The 19,014-nt window shown below is 54.3% G+C and overlaps 1 protein-coding gene across 1 annotated transcript; it reads right to left on the bottom strand.

Moving 5' to 3' along the window:
• Positions 1 to 2,076: 2,076 nt before the first annotated feature.
• On the bottom strand, positions 2,077 to 17,282 carry dchs2 (dachsous cadherin-related 2). The gene is made up of 21 exons (XM_068751057.1): positions 15,555 to 17,282; positions 14,580 to 14,771; positions 14,293 to 14,485; positions 13,937 to 14,173; positions 11,970 to 12,995; positions 11,706 to 11,893; positions 11,486 to 11,660; positions 11,221 to 11,381; positions 10,293 to 11,136; positions 9,985 to 10,206; positions 8,441 to 8,575; positions 7,671 to 7,880; positions 6,722 to 7,582; positions 6,524 to 6,637; positions 6,084 to 6,295; positions 5,848 to 5,999; positions 5,552 to 5,682; positions 5,193 to 5,479; positions 4,951 to 5,092; positions 2,238 to 4,564; positions 2,077 to 2,085 (listed from the first exon to the last, which is right to left on the bottom strand). The coding sequence occupies exons 1-21, from the start codon at positions 17,280 to 17,282 to the stop codon at positions 2,077 to 2,079; spliced, it is 9,546 nt and encodes a 3,181-aa protein (XP_068607158.1).
• Between the last annotated feature and the right edge of the window lie 1,732 nt (positions 17,283 to 19,014).

Below are 19,014 nucleotides of genomic sequence, written 5' to 3'. Positions count from 1 at the left end.
AGTATTCCAGACCTAGTGATCCGGAGTGTTTACATTTAAGGGGCTCATGGCGGAGGTATGCGGTCTCTGAGTGCCGTCTAGTTATCTCTAATGGGGTTATGACTTCTACAGGCAATAAAAGTGAGAATAGTCTCCCTTCATTCTTATTTATTTCTTTTTGACGAAGGTGAATAAAGTTGTCAGGATTAAATTTTAGAATGTAAAACTTTTCGGCGGTGACGTTAACATTATCGTAAAAAGTAAAAAGCAACTTATGACAAGAACAGTTCTTCTCAGCTCCACTCCAAGGGCTTCTTCTTGATTAAATAGTTTGTAAAAGAAAGAGAGAAATGAGTCGACCAGACCGCAGACCTCATGAAGCAGCTTGAGGCTACAACAGCTGCTAGTAGCTAAGCTGAAATATCACCATGTCACAAACTGTGTTAACAAGAAGAAGAAGAATGCATGCTTCTGTTGCGAGAATCATTCTCCTCCAGTTCATTTAACTCGACTTTTAGAATAACTTTACACGCAGTATATGTGTGGTGACACAGAAAACGCCACAGATATCACCGAAGCGTTCTCTAAAATCGTCTTCCATTCCGTTCAATCACGTTTTTAGCCAAGAGAAAAACGTAGCAATGCATCAAAGCTGTTAGCAGCGGGTATGAAAACAGCTTCGGGGGCCATTCGTTATAAAATCGCCGTTCACCCCGACTGCATTTCCCGCTCCACAACCGTTTCTCTGCCAAGTTAATGCAGCCGAAATTCCTCCAGTGCGTCGCAGAGCCTCAAGTCCCCCCCCCCCCCCATGATACAAGCCAGAAACCACAATGCAGAACGTGCACGGGGGCCAGTACTTATCTTTATAGAATGCAAGTAGAGATATGTCTAAAATCAAAGCCAGAATGAGAACACATCTGGCTTTGATTCGGCCCCCATGCCTCCTCGTCTAACTATCAGACCCAACTGTCGGAGGAGCTTCTCCTCTTGCTCTGCTGGAAAACGGGACCCAGGGCAAATGTTGGGAGGCGACCCCTGAACAGATTTGACAAGTGTTGATCTAATACAGATGATTGCTTCTCATTACGCAGTTTGCAGGCCTTTATTGGCCTTAACTTTTTAACGCTGCTCAGTGCCATTTGCTCATGGAACACTAATACGCCCTGCAATCAGTGCTTGATTACCAACTGGTGCGAAGAACCCAGCCGGACTTCTAAGACTCGAATGAGATCCAAAAGCCCCAGAATCACTATGTCTACTGGTTTGTAGAGGGGGGAGGGGTATTTATTGACTGTGAAGATGGCTCCTGCTTTATTTTCTGAACTTGAAGCCTTGTCTTGAGAAAGATTCAGTAATTTAATGGAGGTAGGCGCTGCAGGTTGTTGGAAATGAATACTGTGTACAGGAAGGAAAACTGTGTTTAATGTGCACCAGTGTTCCTGCAGGTTGGCCTAAAACTGTTAAAACACACCGACCAGCCAAACAGAAACACGGAAACACGGCAATTTTTACATTCTGAAGAAAATTTGGAGGAAATGTTATTTGCTTCTTTGCAAACTGTTCAACAGTGAAGCGCAACATGCCGTTCTCACACAAATCAAAGAAGAGGGAAGGAACAATGGGTTCATTTCAAAACAATATATTTATTGTTCCAGAACAACGACTTAGTCACAAACTGATGTCACCTTTAGTTTTTAAAGTTGGAAAGATCCTCGACAACTTTCCGCTGATAAGCTGCAAGTTGTGTATGAAACTGTTTACAAGAAATCATTTGATAATCAATTTGCTGACAAAAGAATATATTACAAGACAAGTCTGGGCTTTTGCAGATATTAGTTATATTATAGAAGACAGTTATGAAATGACCCCCAATCAAATGAGTTAAATAACTTAGTTACGGTTAAATAACACTTGGCCTGGTTCGCTCCTTTGAGATGAACCTCGATGCTGCTCCCCTCAACAGACGCAACAGAACGAAGGGCTTCACTCTTCGCGTCTTATACTTGCATTTCCGTCTCCAGCAGGCTTGCAGTAAGGGGCCCCGAGTCCAGCCTGATGCCCCCAATACCGGTTTCAGAGACAACTGGTGAGGCACTAGGGGTCCTAATAGTAAGAGAAGACAGTGATGGGGAGAAACTGGGTGTCATAGCTGATGGAGTGAGTCCCGTGTTCCTCGATAAGGGGGAATATGCATGTTTGCGGTGAGAGGGCTTTCTCCTCAGGCTTGGGATATGCCCCGGCTTTCGTGGACGTACAGTTCTAATGCCAGGCTGAGCCACGCCCGTTATGAGAGGGGGTGGGTACAAGAGGCAACCTGCTTCCGTTGCCAAGTCCTCACGGCCACCTTGAAGCTCCTCATCAGGCAGCATCCCAATGTCCGTGAAGACGGAGGCCAGAGTCCGGTAACGTGGCTCCCAATCCAAGATGCTGTCCCAGCAATAGCTGCTTTGCAGCTGCTCCTCCAGATGAGCCAATGAATCCGAACAGGCGTGGGCTTCCGAGAGGGGAGCGTACCGGCTTGTCCTCATGCCCTCCTCCAAATCCCTCGCCCTAAGTATTGCAGGAATTAGTTCCTCACCTCCACCTTCTACTTTGAAGTGGTAGAGGCTTTCTGTGCTGGCCATTCCGGAGACCAAACATTTATTGACAAGACGCTCTAGCCCTAAATCAAGAGAATGGCAGGACACGTTCTCCCCTGATAAAGCAGATTGCGGGATTCCTGTGGTCTGTGTACCATAAACAGATTCGTCCCTTTCACAGGGGCACGCGTTAATCCGCTTGATCTCCTGGTCCTCGGCAGTCTCGCCTTCGGCCGATCCACGGCCACTCGAGTCTGACGGATTGTACGGCTCTCTTTTGCTAACCGCGATGCTGGGCCGTCTCATCTCCTGCAGAGAGACGGCACTTTGAATTTCGTCATCGGATCTCCGAGTCAAGCCAGAGCCGTCGCTCAGGTTCGCAGCCATGGCAGCAGCCTTTTTGATGGAAGCCTCCTTAATCTTGTACCTGAGAACCAAGCTGACAAAGATGAGTAGGACGAGGAGGAACGTGATTAGCGAGATACTCAAACTGAGCATGTACGCATCGACAGCCACCCCACCGAGCGCCTCTGCCGAGCCGGAGATATTGATGTACACCAGGCAGTTTGTAGTCCGGGAGGCCAATTTGGGGCTACCTGCAGACACCACCAGCTTCACCACATCCTCGCTAGCGTGGCTGCCTCTCGCGCGATATACGTGATCTGACACAAAAATGTTCCCGGTGGTTTTATTGATTGAGAAAAAGGGTGACGAACTCAGAAGCGAGTACTCCACCAGCCCATCAATCCCTCCATCGCGGTCCAACGCCATCACGTAACCAACCGTCTCTCCAAGATTGGTGGTTTGTGGCAGGAGGAAGTTGTACCGCTTTCGGGTAAAGATGGGGCTGAACTCATCCACCCCTTTAATGGTGACCTGCAATCTCACCGTAGCTGCTTTGCCTCCTTTGTCTCGGGCCTCAACTATAAAGCAGTAGTCCCTTTCTCGTTCATAGTCAAAGGGCTGTCTGGTGTGAATGTCGCCCGTTAGAGGATCGATGGCGAAGGCCTCCTTCTTCTCGGGGCTTCCCCTGCCATAATCCATAAAACAGGAGGACAGGATGGAGTAGGCGAGTTTGCCGTAGGGGCCTAAGTCATTGTCAACGGCGTGGACAGAACAGGCGTGGGTGAACGCTGGGAGGTTCTCCAGCACGGAACAATTCGCAGTAGGGAACATGAAGTATGGGGTGTTGTCATTTTCATCCAAAACTCTGATGAACACCACTGTAAAAGCCACTTTACGTACTTCCGATGATTCCCCGCCATCGGACACTCGGACAGTCAGGGTATACTTTGAGTCTTCCTCATAGTCAAGTGAGTGGTTGACCACCAGAAGGCCAGACAGGGGGTCAAGCTTGTGGTGACCTTTGCTGTTCCCTGAGATAATGTCATACCGCAACAGGCCATTGACTCCCAGGTCCGGGTCCTGAGCAGCCACCTGCACCAGGCTGGTGCCTACTTGGCTGCTTTCGCTCACCTGCGCATGGTATTCCGAGCTGGAAAATACGGGGGCATTGTCGTTGCAGTCTGTCACGGTTACCGTGACGACAGCAGAGCTGTTCAATGGAGGCGTTCCTCGATCGGACACGCTGACTGTTAGTGCGTAGCTCTCTGTCGTCTCACGGTCTAAAGGGTTACACAGAACAAGCTTCCCGACATTCCTCATCCGATTCTCAACCGGAATCATTTTGACTTCCAGACAGAATCGCCTCTCCTCGTTTCCTTTGATGATTGCGTAGTCCAAATGTGTATTTTCAGGGCTCCAGTCCTGGTCTTCCGCAGACAGCGTCAGCAAGACGATGTCTGTGGGCGTGTCTTCTGGAACGGTGAGCGTGTAGATGTCTTGATGGAACAAAGGCTCATGGTCGTTGGTGTCCAGAATCAGGACATCTATTGAGGTGACTGCAGACTGCACAGGATCGCCGTCATCTCTGGCCTCGACCAAAAGATTGACCAGGTTGCTGTTTGTGATGGCCTTCAATGGCTTATTGGTGAAAAGAGACCCTAAAAGACAAAAATGAAGAGCACACCACAAAGAGAGGATTTGATTTGTAGAGCTTTAGTGCGCAGTGATACAAATTTGCCCCCCGTTACTGCTTCTCACCACAAAGCAAGACGAATGGATTTGTTCAATACTGCAATTTGGATTTCAAACCGGATAGCAGCCCATGAATCACACTGTATTGGAAAAGACTGGCCAGAACTCAGGACAAGTGGTTTCCCGTCAGCTCTGTAGGACTGATCTTCGTCCTTGTGCTGACTTTAGAGAGGGCGATCGAGGGTTAAGCGTGGCTGATCTACTCTATCTCAACGCATGCAAATCAAAGACAAACAAGCAAACGGTGCAGCAACGCCGTGCGAGGCGTCCTCTCCGTCAGGCAAACGCTCACCGTTGTCTGGCTGGATGTAAAAGCCTTGCGGAGGAGACGAGAGCAGTCTGTAGACGATCTTGCCATTGAGTCCAGAGTCTCTATCGGTAGCAGACACGGACAAAACTAGCGTGTCTGCTAAAACCAGCTCGGAGAGCTCCACCTTGAAGATGACAAATGGCAAATGAGACAGTGACAGTGGTACAAGTAGATGCTTTTGTTAAACGCTTGCTGACCTTCCCTCCCTTCTAAATCACCTCTACCTGGTAGGAGAGCTCCGTGAAGACCGGAGCATTGTCATTGACATCAAGCACTTGAACTTTGACCTCCCCTGTGGTCTCGTGGAGGGAGTCCGATGCCCAGACCACCAGCGTGTACTCCGTCTGCTCCTCATAGTCCAGGGCTCGAGTCAGGGTAACCGCGCCGGTGTATCGGTCAATGGCGAAGGGAACGTTGCTGCTCCTGTTGCCTGGGAAGCTGAAGGCGATGGCAGAGTTCAGGTCCACGTCGTTGGCAGTGATCTGAGCGACCATGTAGCCCGCCGGCAAATCTAAGATCAAACAGACGGCGTTAAAAGACACGCTGGACACAGCCGAACTGTTGAGAGCAAAGAGAGTCTTACTCTCCGTTATGACCACGGGCCCCACGGGAGGGATGGTCGGGCTGTTGTCGTTGACGTCCACCACCAGGACTCTGATGGCGGCCGTGCCGCTGAGCGGAGGATTCCCTCCGTCGACCGCTTGTAGAATCAACCTGAATTCACAGGCAGGAAGCAACTAATGAGTGCATGCTAGTAAATGTTGCATCACGACAGAAGTTGCTTACGATGGGCGTCTCCGTAATTATAAAGATAAGAATCTTTCTATAAATGATTTTTTTTTTTTTTTTTTTTTTAATCTAAAAATACTAGAAGCTTACTTGTACGTTGGGGTGATTTCTCGATCCAGTACGACATTGGTTGCAAGAATCCCCCGAACAGAGTCCAAAATGAACGCGTCGTTAAGGTTACCGGATAATATGGAGTACTCAATCTGTCTGTTCGTCCCGCTGTCAGCGTCAGACGCGAAGACCTGCAAAAATAAACACGCATTCCTCATTAATAACGAACGCAGGACGTCCCTGCTTTCGCGCTTGTTGGGTCAGAGTGTTTAGACCTGCATGACGTAGGTGTTGTGCGGTTGCCCCTCCCACACAGCCGTCCTGTAGCCGCTGTGTTCAAACACCGGTGGGTTGTCGTTGATGTCCAGCAGGGTGACGGAGACCCTGCAGTGGGACGTCTGCAGCCCGTTGTCGGCGAGCACCACCAGCTGGATCCCCGGACTCGCCTCCGCGTCCAGGGCGTTGTCTTTCTGCACGCGGATCTCACCTGGATGAAATCACAATCGTTACAGACACCTTGTACCTGCGTAAACACAGCCAGATGAACCCGACAGAAAAAGTCAAATAGATGCTGAATATCAATTCCTGCTATTAGCATATTGATGACATCACTGCATGGCGTTCCTGCACACTTGACAGGAACGCCATCAGCTCAGAATAAACAGGGATGGATGGACAAAGGAATCTTTTTCTTGCAAAATGAAATGTTTCATACCAGTGTGACGATCGATGGAGAAAATGTGATCGTCGTTGCCGCTGAAAATGTCGTACGTGATCCTTTGTCTGCTGCTGGTTGGGTCGCTGGCCTCCACTTTTGCAATCCAAGTGCCTTGATAAGGAAAACGAAAGAGATCAAGGAGGGCCTTTGAAGCGCGGCTGCAAATTCCGAAGCTAAAACGACGGCACGACGCACCGGCGCTGCTGTTCTCCCCGACCGTCGCGTTGTACGCTTTGTTTGTGAACTGCAGCCCTTCGTGTTCTCCCTTCAGATGGATGAACAACAAGCAGGTGGCGCTTAAAGCAGGTCGTCCCCGGTCCGAAGCCACAACCTGCAGCCTCGTCCCGGAGAACCCGGCCCTCACTCGTCTTCTCAGGGAAACGTCTCCCGTTTCTCCGTCGACGGCAAACAGATTTTCCTCGTCCGATAACGTGAACTCTATGGTCCCGTTCTCGCCCTGGTCGCCGTCTGTCGCCGTCACCGTGGTAACTATCTGGTTTGGCAGAGTCCTCGTGGAGACCCATGCGTTGATTGGGTTCTGGTCGCAGACCGGGAAGTTGTCGTTCACGTCCAGAACCTGGATGGCGACCGAGGCGGCGGCGCTCAGCGGCCCTTGGCTGCAGCCGTCGGTCGCCACGGCTCTGAGGGTGTACTGAGCTCGGCGCTCTCTGTCCAGAGACCTGGTGGTGTAGATCACACCCGTCAGGACATCCACCGAGAAGCCCCCCTGGCTGCTGTCTTCTGTCAGGGAGTAGGCCACCTCCCCATTGGGCCCGTCGTCCGGATCGAAGGCGGCGAGGTGCAGGACCTCGGCCCCCGGGGGTAGGCCCTCGCTGATGGAGGCGTAGTAGCTCTTACGGGTGAAGGACGGGACGTTATCATTCTGGTCCAGGAGGACCAGCTGGAGCCGAGTGGTGGAGCTAAGCGGGGCGGGGCCACGGTCACGGGCCTGGAGGGTGAGCGTGTAGTTCTGCCTTTCCTCACGGTCAAGGACCCGTGTGGTGCTGATGGCCCCCGTGTGGCTGTCCACGGTGAAGCGACCTCCGTAGTCGTCGCCTGAGGACAGTGGACGGAAAGCGAGGGACGACTTTTCACAACTCGTATCTTACACACGACTTTCAACAGGAAGGCGCCGGTTCCTCACCTAATATGGAGTAATGTATAGTTCCGTTTTCCCCGCGGTCTGGATCAGAGGCCCGAGCGGCGTGAACGGCCCCGGGAGGAAGGTTTTCTGGGAGGCTGATCTGGAAGGACGACTGCGTGAACTCTGGAGGGTTGTCGTTGTCGTCCAGAACGGAGCAGAGCACCGTGGTCGTACCCGACAGAGGCCGGGGGCCGCTGTCCCGGCCCTGAACTGCAGGGAGGGATCACCAGAAAGTCACATGCAAGTCGTCATAGAAACCTTGGTGGCGTCATACTGATGATGATTTTTTGACATACTAATAGCAGTGCTGATCACCAGAATGAAAATAAAATTCCAGCCTTCAAAGTACACCGTTAAAGTATAGTGAGATTTTAATACACAGTGAAAGATAACCATTTATTTTCATGCGCAACCAGATAAAAGCCCAGTACAGGTTCAAAAACGTTCATGTTTTCATGTCGTGTGGATTCTGTTATCGTATTGAAATCGATCATCAATCTGCCGACTGGTCAAATATTATGACAGAACATCTGCAAGCAGTTTATCACCAAACACTGCCGAGACGTTTCGCTGTAATTGCCGATTCCCGCGATAGACTGTAGGAAAACACTCCTTCAGAAGGCGGCGGGGGGCGGCAGCAGTCAGAGGTTCGACGTCAGAGCCGCCGCTCTGAGAACGTCTGCAGCAACTTCACACTTTATGACCTCCTAAGTAGGAAAAATCTGAGCCGGTGGCAGGAACCTCGCATATACGGGAGAATCGTGTCCTACCTCTGAGGGTGAAGTGCTGCTGCTGCTCCCTGTCCAGGTAGGAGGTGGTGGTGATCAAACCGGTGTAAGGGTTGATGCTGAAGCGCTCGTACCCGGGGCCGGGCAGCAGACTGTACCACACCACGGCGTTCTCCTCTGGAGGACAAGCGTTAAGCAGTCAGCTCAGCCTCAACCCAAAAAGTCAGATCAACTCAGACAAATTATATATCTAACAAGACATAATAAATACGTCTCTTGGTTTATAATCAGATATTTTCCTTCAGTGTTCATTTTCTCCACCAAAGATGAAACCATTTTATTCCTTTGTTAGAACTCGCATCAACTCCACATCAGGATCAGCTACCGCTTCACACCGAGCATCTGATGCTAAATTGAAAACAGAATCTACTTTGTGCGTCCCACCTTTAAAACTTGATGGGGGGGGGGGCGAAAAGCCAAAACTCCGAGCCCCGCGGCTCTGCTGCTTTCAGGTCTGGTGGTTTCTCCATTGGCAGCCGCACATAAGCTAGCAGGAATAGTTAGCTTTGGAATTACTCTCCGACTGGTTAAGCACGAGTTTTATATCACGCAGAAATGCAGCTACGAGGTTGGCCCCGCTTCTCATTGGCTGCGCCGGACAGTGATTGGATGCAACGTTCAATGAAACATGGAACCGTGCTTCATTTTAAACGCTGTCATTTTGAAGCCGTTTGCAACCAGATCATGTGTAAAGGCCATCGTGCTCCAGGGCGTTGCTCCCAGCGCCCGTTGCTGGGTTGCATCTCTGACGTGTGTAAAAGGTCACGTTGTAGCTTTGACTTGTTTTGGCTTTATTTGCATTCATTGTTCCTACGATTGTACAATCCTGGACACAAACGCCTCGCCGTCACATTCGCTGGTGTCGCACGTGTTTCCTCTTACTGGCTCCAACACATGGAAACCAGATACAGAAACCAACACTGGCACAAACCCATGTTCATCTTTTGGGGGGGGCAATGATAATCAAATAGGACTGGTGGGAGAGCCGGGCCGAGCTGCCAGACACGCTGATTTGTGGAGACGGGTGAAAACACGGCGCCTATTGGCACAGATGGCTTAAATTATGGACATCATCACGAGGGAGGAGCTTCCAAACCTCCCAGAGGAGCCGCGCTTGCTGTTCTTGGACAAGAATGTCCGTCCATGCAGAAACCCCTCCCGTACCGGTCCTGCCGCCACCTACAGTCAACATGGCCGGGTGGGAATGGCGAGCGGGAGGCTCCGAGCGCAGCGGGCTAAAATCAGCAGGGCGGATGTGCAGAGTTGTGAACATGCAGCACGACATACGGGGGGGGCACGGGTTTGTTTCAATTAAACAACATTTGATTCACTGCGGAGTCAAAGTTCAGCTGAAACTCACACAAACACGATCGCCATATGCTGGTGCTGCCATCTAGGCGCGCCTGCTGCACACTGCATGTCTAAACGAGAACCGAAGCTCACCCAGCAGCTTCCCAAAAGGATCACAGTTAAAAGAAAATAGACCGACCGTGCGTTTAAACGCGCCGTCAAATAGTCAGAATCACCTGAATCCTCATCGGAGGCCGAGACGCGGATCACCGGCTCGCCGGGGTCTCTGTTCTCCGTCACGCTGGCGTTGTAGACGCTCTGGCTGAAGACGGGAGCCTGGTCGTTCACGTCCCCCACCTCCACTGTCAGGGTCTGGGTGGAGGAGAGCGGGGGCAGGCCGTGGTCCAGGGCCCGGACGGTCAGACGGTGGAACCGCTGGCTCTCGTAGTCCAGAGGGGCTGAGAGGAACAAGAGGCCTGGGGGGGGGGGATAGTTCCTGTGATAAGAGAAGAACAGAAGCCTGAAGAAGAAGCCGTTTTCTCACCTGTTTTTTCTTCCAAGCTAAAAAGTCCGTTCTGGTTTCCAGCCAGCACGGCGTAGGAGACGAGTCCGTTTTCGCCGAGATCGCCGTCTATGGCCACAAAGTGATGCAGCAGACTCCCCTCCTCCGCGTCCTCCGTCACGCCCGCCGCGGCGAGCGACACAAACACGGGACGGTTGTCGTTCACGTCCAGCAGGAAGACCTGAGCCGTCACCGACGCCTGCTTGCGCTCGTCCGGCGCTTCTGCCTGGTCGGTGGCCGTGACGGTCAAGGCGAAACTCGAGGTCGTCTCCCGGTCCAAAGGCGCCACAACGGTCAGGCTTCCCGTGTGAGGGTCGATCTGAAAGGGGAAGCGTGACGAGGCCGCGCTGAGCTTCTGCTCAAAGGTCATGGAGTAGCGGAGGGCGCTGTTGGGAAACGTCCCATCGGCGTCTTTGGCGTGAAAGGTAAACGCCAGCGAGCCCACGGCGGCGTCCTCCCACAGACCGAACACCAGCAGCTTCTCGGGGAACCAGGGCGCGTGGTCGTTTGCGTCCTCCACCAGCACGCTGACCAGCACCGACGCGTTGGCTCTGGGATGGCGTCCTGCGCCTTCCGCTTGAACGATGAGGACGCATCGCGCGGCCGACTCGTAGTCCAGCGGCTGGTTGACGTAGATGTCGCCAGAGGAGCTGTCGACGCCAAAGTGGACGCTCCCGTCGCCCTCGGCGATGGAATAGTGGAACGTGCCTTTCTCGGAAACGCTGGCGGAGCCGATAGCGGTCGCCGGCTCGGCGTCCTCCCTCACCGAAAAACGCCTCATGATGTGGTGATCGGAGCGGCCGTGCACGGCCTCCCCCCGATGGACCTGCAGGCGGGACACACAGAGTCTAATTCTGTAGCTTATGGGGGGGGGGGGGGGGGTAAGTCAAGGCTTTTTTTGGGGTTGCACCTGCACATGAAGGACGGCGGCGTCCTCCAGAGGCGCTGCTCCGCCGTCCTCGGCCGTTATTTTCAACGTGTAGTACGGCTCAGGGTCGCGGGTGAAAAGCGCCGTCGTTCGGACGTCTCCCCGTTCTCTGTCGATTTCAAAATGTCCAGCCCCTTCCCCCACTGAGAGACAGAAGAGACGTAAAGGCCGGCGAGGTCAGCGACTCATCGACAGGAGGGGGGGGGGGGGGGGCGTGTCGTAATGGCGTCCGCCGGGCCGAACTCACCCGCGATCAACGAGAAGGCGACGATTCCGTTTTCCCCCGCGTCCAAATCTTTGGCAAACATGTTGGTGACCAGCGAGCCTGCGGGGAGGCCGGCCCGTATCTGCAACAAATCCAAAATGAAGGCGCCCGGCGGTACTCCGAGCAGCGCCGGGTGCCTTCCCTCTGTCCCGCCCACCTTGTTAGAAAGGGGGACACCGTCTGTAGCGAATCCCAACCGTACCTGGACGCTGAGCTCCTTGCTGGCGGGCAGGTGCGTAAACTGTGGTGCGTTGTCGTTGATGTCGGTGACCAGGATGTGCACGGCGGCGGTGGCGTTGAGCCGGGGGCGACCCTGGTCCGTCACCATCACCTTCAGACTGTGCTGGCTGCGCCGCTCGCGGTCCAGCGCCACCCAGTTGATGATCTCACCTGTAAAACAGAGAGGGGGGCGAGGATGCGGCCGAGTCCGACGCGATGGCGTCAGCGCCGTGGCGTTTCTCTTTACCCGTTTCGGCGTTGATGCGGAAGAACTTCCCATCCGAGAGCAGGAGGAAGGAGAGCCGGGCATTTCCCCCGGAATCTTCATCCGTGGCCTTCACCGTTCCCACCGGGCCCCGAGGAGACGGCCCCTCGGACACCGTGAAGTAGTAGACCTCGCTGCTGAACACCGGGGCGTTATCATTGGCGTCCAGCACCAGGACCGTCACCGTGGCGACGGCCGTCACGTCGGCCGGCGAAGCCGCCCCGGCCGAGGCCGACACTTGGAATCGAAACGCGGATTCCGTCTCGTAGTCCAAACCGCGAGAGAGATACAACCACCCGGTGTCCGGGTGAATCCGAAACGGGGCAGGGGAATGCCCGGCGTCCGCCTTCAAGGCGTAGGTGATGCCCGAGTCCCGGCGGGTTCCCCGGCTCCGCTGCGCCCTCACCTGGATGACCCTGGAATCCCTCCGGAAGCCCTCGCCGATCTCCACCTGGTAGGCGAGCGTCTCGAAGGCCAGGCCGTCCTCGGCGGCGCTTCGCTCCACGTGGACCGCGAGGACCAGAGTCGAGCTTCGTGAAGGTTCTCCCTCGTCTTCAGCCACGATCTCCAGGGTCCAACGCTGCCAGCGGCCCGCCGGCAAGCTCCGATTCAACGCCACTGCGCCGAGGTGGCGGTCGACCAGAAAGGTACCGTTCCCGGTACTCCTCAGGTGGTACCGCACCCTCCCGTTTGCGCCGCTGTCACGGTCGTGCGCGTGGGCGATGAACAACACGGTTCCTGGGGGGGTGCTTCGAGACAACGTGACGGCGTCGCTGAGCCGGGGGAACGCCGGAGCGTTGTCATTGACGTCGCCGACGGTGACGTTGACCTGGGCGGTGCCGTAAACCGAGGAGGCGTCGGTGAAGGACTGCAGAACCAGCAGGACGTACGGCTGGGACTCGTGGTCCAGCGGTTCGATGCTGCTGATCAGGCCGGACTCCGGATGGACGGAGAACCAACCCCGAGGGTCTCCGGACGAGATCCGGTAGGATACGGATCCCACGGAGTCTGCCGGGATGAGAAAACAGACGTATTTACAACCCGGCAAAATGACGTCGGGTCGGCCGTACGAAGGGACGACGGCGCCGGGTCAGGAGATCCCGTTAATCCGCTCCGTGTGTTTGTGAAGTCGGCGCATCGCTCTGAAGCAAGCAGGAAGCTTAACGGCGCCGGAGCCCGGCCGGCAGGTCCGGTTCTGCACGTCGACGCGTTAATCTCTTAATTGATTAGACAACCCTTAATGACTGTCTGGTGTGGCAGCGCAGCGAGTGGTCTCTAAGGGATAAACCGGGGGGGGGGGGGGATATACCCTCCCAAACAAGAGGGGGGGTTTGTTACAGGAGGTCAGACATTAGACAGAAGACAAGCTGCTTAGCTTCAAACAGATTCCAGTTTGTCCTCTTCTAGCTGCAAATACACAGAATAAACTCTCCCCAAAAAAACATGTTTAGAATAGAATACATTCTTATTGCATTAATCCAGTAGATTATTTTGGGACCGGGCTCTCATTGACCTCTAAGGTGAGAATGAGACATGTGGTGCCGTCTTTGTACTTTTATCATCGTGTGCCCAAAGAGGATTAAAGATTAAACCGCAGCTTTCTTCTTTACCGCCTGCCTCTTCATGTCTGGGAGGAGATTCCATTGCCACGGTAACAATCACAAAAACATAATGTCCTAATCTGAGCAGCGTAATATAACGACTGAGTCAATCCTCATGATCCGACCTGCGTTGGACGTGTCCCTTTTTTTTTTTTTTAAAGCTAAAACTTCAAGCGTAAAAGTTCATTTTCTACACTCATATATCAGCAGCCAATCCCAACACAGGATTTAGGTCACCTGACCTGCAATGGAGGCCCACTGACAAGGTGAGTGATGAAAAGCACGGCGGGACATTTACGACAGGCGGGATTGGTTCGAAGCTCCTCCCCTCTTTAAAAGACAACTCACCCGTCGGGCTGGCGGCCGCCACCGTCCCCACCGACGTCCCTGGCGGGGCGTCCTCGGGCACCGCGAAGGTGTAGCGTGACCTCTGGAACGCCGCCGGAGCCTGAGCGCCGCGTAACACGTCGATGGTGACCTCTGCAGGCCTGACCGAGGTCAAGCCACCCCCGTCCTGCGCCGACACCAGGAGCTTCACGGTAGCGGCACCCAGGCGGGTCAGGGCGGCGGTCAGGAAGATCATTCCTGTAGGGGTGGGAGGATTGTTGTTTTTGACCCTTCAGGCCACCATACTTACGATCATATAGCAATAGCAGTAAAAACACCTGTTTGTTTGTCCAGTGCAAACAGACCGGACACGTCACCGGGCAGGACATCATAGGTGACGCGCCCGAACCCGCCCGAGTCCCGGTCGGTGGCGATGACATTGAGGATTTCCGTGCCGGGCGGCGTGTGGCTGCCGATGCTCGTGGAGTAGCGGTCGGGGTTAAACACGGGGGCGTTGTCGTTCAGGTCCTCCACCTCGATGTGGACGTAGGTCTGGGCGCTCAGGCCGCCCTGGCGTTTGAAAAGAGACAAAAGGGACAAAAGGTTCACCGAGGAGACAAAAAGGATGTGGACCGCGTGGGGACGGCAGACGGCGTCCGCTCACCGGGTCTTCAGCTTTGATTAGAACGTCAAAGAACGTCTGTTTGCCGTCTCCATCGATATCCTGAGACACACACAGCGCCCCCGTCTGGGGGTCCACCTTGAAGAGGGGGTGTTTGTCCGGCTCGTCAAAGCCGTCGGTCAGAGAGTAGAGCAGCGTGCCGAACTCGGGGCCGTCGGCGTCCGTGGCGACGACCTGAAGGGGGGGGGGGCTGATTTAATGCTAAAACTAGCATTAGCCAGCTGGTCCATAACACTTAAATCAACACAATAAAAGCATAAAAAAATAAAATCCCACCCATCACGGGGTGAAAAATATCACTGCCTGGAAAAACAAGCGATTTAACAACACGCCTCAGATCCACACCTTACAGGCAGAGCCATAAAGGTGACCTCATCTCACACGCCATGACCTTTGACCAGAGGGACATCAAGAGACACAGACAAAGCTCTGATTGGCTTCTGAGAACGGCAGGGTGTGGTTCACAGGACGTTTATGAGCGCCCGGTAGTTGGGAGCTCTCACTAAGAATGAATGCAGTCCATAATCCATAATCCATAATCCCAATTAAAACTCCATTAAATAAAATGCTATTTTGACGTCACGGAGTCTGTCGACGTCTGGGCTCTCTGATCGTCTGCTGAGCGAACACACGCAACGAACAGCCGTTAAAAGTCATTTAAAGAGCTCTAATGACGTCTTCTCTAAATAAAGCGCCAAAGAAGACGCCGTTTGTCCCGTTGGCGGTACCGGGCACCACGCGGGTCCTATCTGTGTGCGCGGGGGACGGACACCGGGGTCTCTGTGCCGCGCCTGAAGGCCACGTTTGTCTTCGTGAGACCGAGAACCCGGAACTACGTTTGTTTCCCGTCCTGAAGGAAAGAAGGAATCCACTATTTAATTGATAATCGTTTCAGCTCTGGCGATTTTTTGGCGGCCCGAGAGTTTAAGGTCACGCGTCTTTATTTTTCCAACGTACTTGTAAGAAGCAGCTTCCGATCGCGCTGTGCTCCGGCACGGACACGTTGTACAGCTGCTGCCGGAACACCGGCTCGTTGTCGTTGACGTCCTCCACCTGCAGCGTGACCGTCGCCGTGGACGACAGCGGCGGATCCCCTCCATCAGCCGCCACCACCAGGAACCGGATCTGCATCCGCGCCTCTCTGTCCAGAGCTGCAGCGGTCGAGACCAGGCCGGACTCGGGGCCTATCCCGATCAGGCCGTCCCGGCCGGACCTGATGGAGTACCTGATGTTGCCGTTAACGCCCTCGTCGGCGTCCCGGGCCTGGATCCGGAGCAGGGAACTCCCGGGAGGCGCATCCTCAGCGACGCTGACGGTGTATTCGTCCTTCTCGAACACCGGGCGGCAGTCGTTGGCGTCGGTCACTCGCAGGACGAAGACAGTCTCGCTGCTCAGGGGTGGGCTCCCAGAATCTGAGGCCCGCACCGTCACCTCGTACAGGTCCGTTTCCTCCCTGTCCAGTTCGCCGCTGACGCACATCGCATACAGGAAGTCGTCCACCTGCTTCAGGGCGAACTTCCCGTCGCCTCCGTGGAGAGCGACGGCGACCCTCTGCTCCTCGGAGTCCGGATCGGACACCGAGATCCGGGCGACGTAGTCCCCGACGCCCGCCGCCTCCGACACCGCCGCCTCTCCGGTCTCGCTGAGGAACATCACGCCGATGGCGGGACTGTTGTCGTTGACGTTGAGAACCTTCACCCGGACGAAGCTGGTGCTGTGCCCCGGCTGGGCCCCGTTGTCTCTCGCCCGGACGATCAGCTCGTGGAAGGGCTGCGTCTCATAGTCGAGGGGCTTGTTGAGGGACACCGCCCCGCTGGCTTCGTCGACGGAGAAGAACTCGTCGGGGTCGCTCTGACGCCGGTTGATCTCGTAAGAGACCCGGCCGTTGTCGCCGAGGTCAAGGTCAGCGGCGTGAACTCGACACACGGGAGACGCCGCCGGCGCGTCCTCGCGCAGGGAGGCGTGATATTCGCTCTGGCTGAACGCGGGGGGGTTGTCGTTCTCATCCAGGACTCGGATGCTCACCCTGAGCGTCCCCGTCCGGGCCGGGACGCCGCCGTCGAAGGCCTCGACGGTGAGGGAGTAGAAATCCTGCGTCTCTCTGTCCAGTTTGTTCACGAGGACGAGATCCAGGCTCAGGTTGTCCTCGGACCCGCTTCGATACTCCAGGTGGAAGAGCTCCCCCATCGCCCTCTCCGTGATCCGGTACCCCCGCGTCCCGAGTTCACCCTCATCCTCATCTTCAGCACCTTGGAGCTGTAAGCGACTCCCCGGGGGGCTCAGCTCTGACATCTCCAAGTCGACCTCCTCCGCGGGAAAGGCGGGCGCGTGATCGTTCACGTCCCTCACCTCTATTTCCACTCGAATCATCTCACCTGTGAGAGTCGCGGCCACGAAGTCGTACCTGTCCCTGCGCTCCCGGTCCAGGACCACGGCCGTGGAGATGATCCCCGTGTCGGCGTCTATCTCCAGGTCCCTGAAGACGTACGAGTCTCTGCTCTCCGAGATGAAGAAGCCGCTGCTCGGCCCGCGTAAACCCGCTCCGAGGTCTCCAACGATGGTTTTCGCAGGCAGACCCTCCTTCACGGACAGCGTCAGGTTGAACACCTGCGCGAGCGACTGCGCGCAAAGCAGCGGCAAGATGTGCGTCCAAAGGACCGAGGCGGCGGCGCTTTGGAGACCCATTCCTCCCGTCAGCGGAACTGCGGCTCCATATTTCAGGACGTCAAAGTCAGACTCGTCAATCAAATGTCGGAGCAGCGGCTCCAACGCGAAACGTCATAAAACGCACCGTTTTTAGCGCGCGTAAAAGCCTCGGGGAGCGCGTCATGACATTTAAGCTCCAAACAACACTGCGTTGAAGACACTTGGTGCGCAAAGCCGCAAACTGAGCACACCTCCTGGTGCGCGGCACGTCCCACGCGTGGGCGGGGGTGTGTGTGTGTGTGGGGGGGTCCATCTGTGTGGCCCTGATTTCATAAGATTTAATTAGGCCAAGAGATTTACCACCGCGCCGCGCGTCGACTAAAGACCAGTCCTTCATCTGGAAGAAGTCGGCATAAAAGTAGAAAAACAATTAGGTTACATTCTGCGGTAAAATAAAAGTAAAAAAGAAAGTAAGCAGTTTAATGTTTGAAGTAACCATGAAGTGTTCGGATTGCGCCATCTGCCGGTGGAAACAGAGAATGCAGGCAGAACGCAGGTACACGTCCGACAGGTGTTCCTTGACTTCCTTCCGCTGATAGTGAATTCAAGATAAGACGCTTCCTGCTCCCACGCTGGCTTCCCACGCCTTTCCTTTTCAGATGCATATAATTTAGTAACACTTAACTACCTTTCTATTGGTCATTTCTAAACACACAATGTGAACGATTGAATGATAATTCTTACAACTTATTTAAGTCACAGTAACATTAGAACACGAAGTAAACCACAATAACCTTCGTTCGGTTATTATTTAAAGTCTAAAGTTGGTTTTAGAAAGTTTTCTGGGTTACAGGCAAAAAAACAAAAACCGTCATGATGTTTGTGTCATAAAACTAGGTTTTATTTAAATATACACGAAGGCATAAATCCTCTACGATCTCCTGGTCAAAGAAAATGTCATAAATTCTGATTTGCTTTTGAATTATATTGGGTTCTATAGATTTTAAATGTTTATTCCAACAGAATAAATTAAAGAATTTGCTTGAAAAAAATTTTTTGCTTTGCATTTTCCAAGTAAAAATGACTATACATGTTCCAGGGTGGGTTTCCTAACACAAACACAAGAGTTCTGATTGGTCCTGCAGGAATCCGTCCTCCCATTGGTGACGACGGACTCCGTAACCAAGCAACAGAAGTAACCCGAGATGTATGGCTTCGTACACAAGCAGCGTAACGACCGAGTCTCTCTGCTCAGCGACCCCTCGCCGCTACTAACCGTTCCCCGGGTGCGATGCCGGGTCACGTCATGCTGTCCTACCAGCGGGATGACCAGGTTCTGGTGAAACGGGTCCACGACCGGCTCAGAGACGCCGGCCTGCCGGTGTGGATGGACGTCGAGGGCGGGGTGACGGGGAACATAAACGACTCGTGAGTACGGGTGAACGCGTCGGCGCCGCCGTTACGCTATGACGCCGTTGCGTGACTCCGCCCTCCCACAGGATGGCTGCAGGCGTGGAGGAGGCGTCGGTCGTTTGTGCGTTCATGACTCCGGCCTATCAGGCGTCCCGCAGCTGCAAGAAGGAGCTGAACTACGCCGACGCCAGGGCGGCCGTCATCGTGCCGGTCATGCTGGCCAGCGAATGGGAGGCCAGCGAGTGGCTGGGACTGATCACCGCCGGCCTGCTCTGGGTGGACTTCAGGTAAGCCCGGACCCCCCCCCCACAAATACTCGCGCGTCCACGCCGTCCGTCTTTCCGTCTCACGTCCCCGT

The sequence above is a fragment of the Brachionichthys hirsutus genome, chromosome 17 (genome assembly GCF_040956055.1).
Source record: "Brachionichthys hirsutus isolate HB-005 chromosome 17, CSIRO-AGI_Bhir_v1, whole genome shotgun sequence".
Taxonomy (NCBI): domain Eukaryota; kingdom Metazoa; phylum Chordata; class Actinopteri; order Lophiiformes; family Brachionichthyidae; genus Brachionichthys; species Brachionichthys hirsutus.
The sequence above is the reverse complement of the archived record's forward strand: the minus strand, read 5'-3'. Positions and strand labels throughout refer to the sequence as shown.

Excerpts from the sequence above, each read along its gene's own strand:
- dchs2 (XM_068751057.1), bottom strand. The coding sequence starts at position 17,282 with ATGGGTCTCCAAAGCGCCGCCGCCTCGGTCCTTTGGACGCACATCTTG. Across the intron at positions 14,174-14,292 it reads CACCTATGATGTCCTGCCCG|GAATGATCTTCCTGACCGCC; the intron begins GTGACGTGTCCG and ends CCACCCCTACAG. Across the intron at positions 5,683-5,847 it reads GAAATCACCCCAACGTACAA|GTTGATTCTACAAGCGGTCG; the intron begins GTAAGCTTCTAG and ends CTGTGAATTCAG.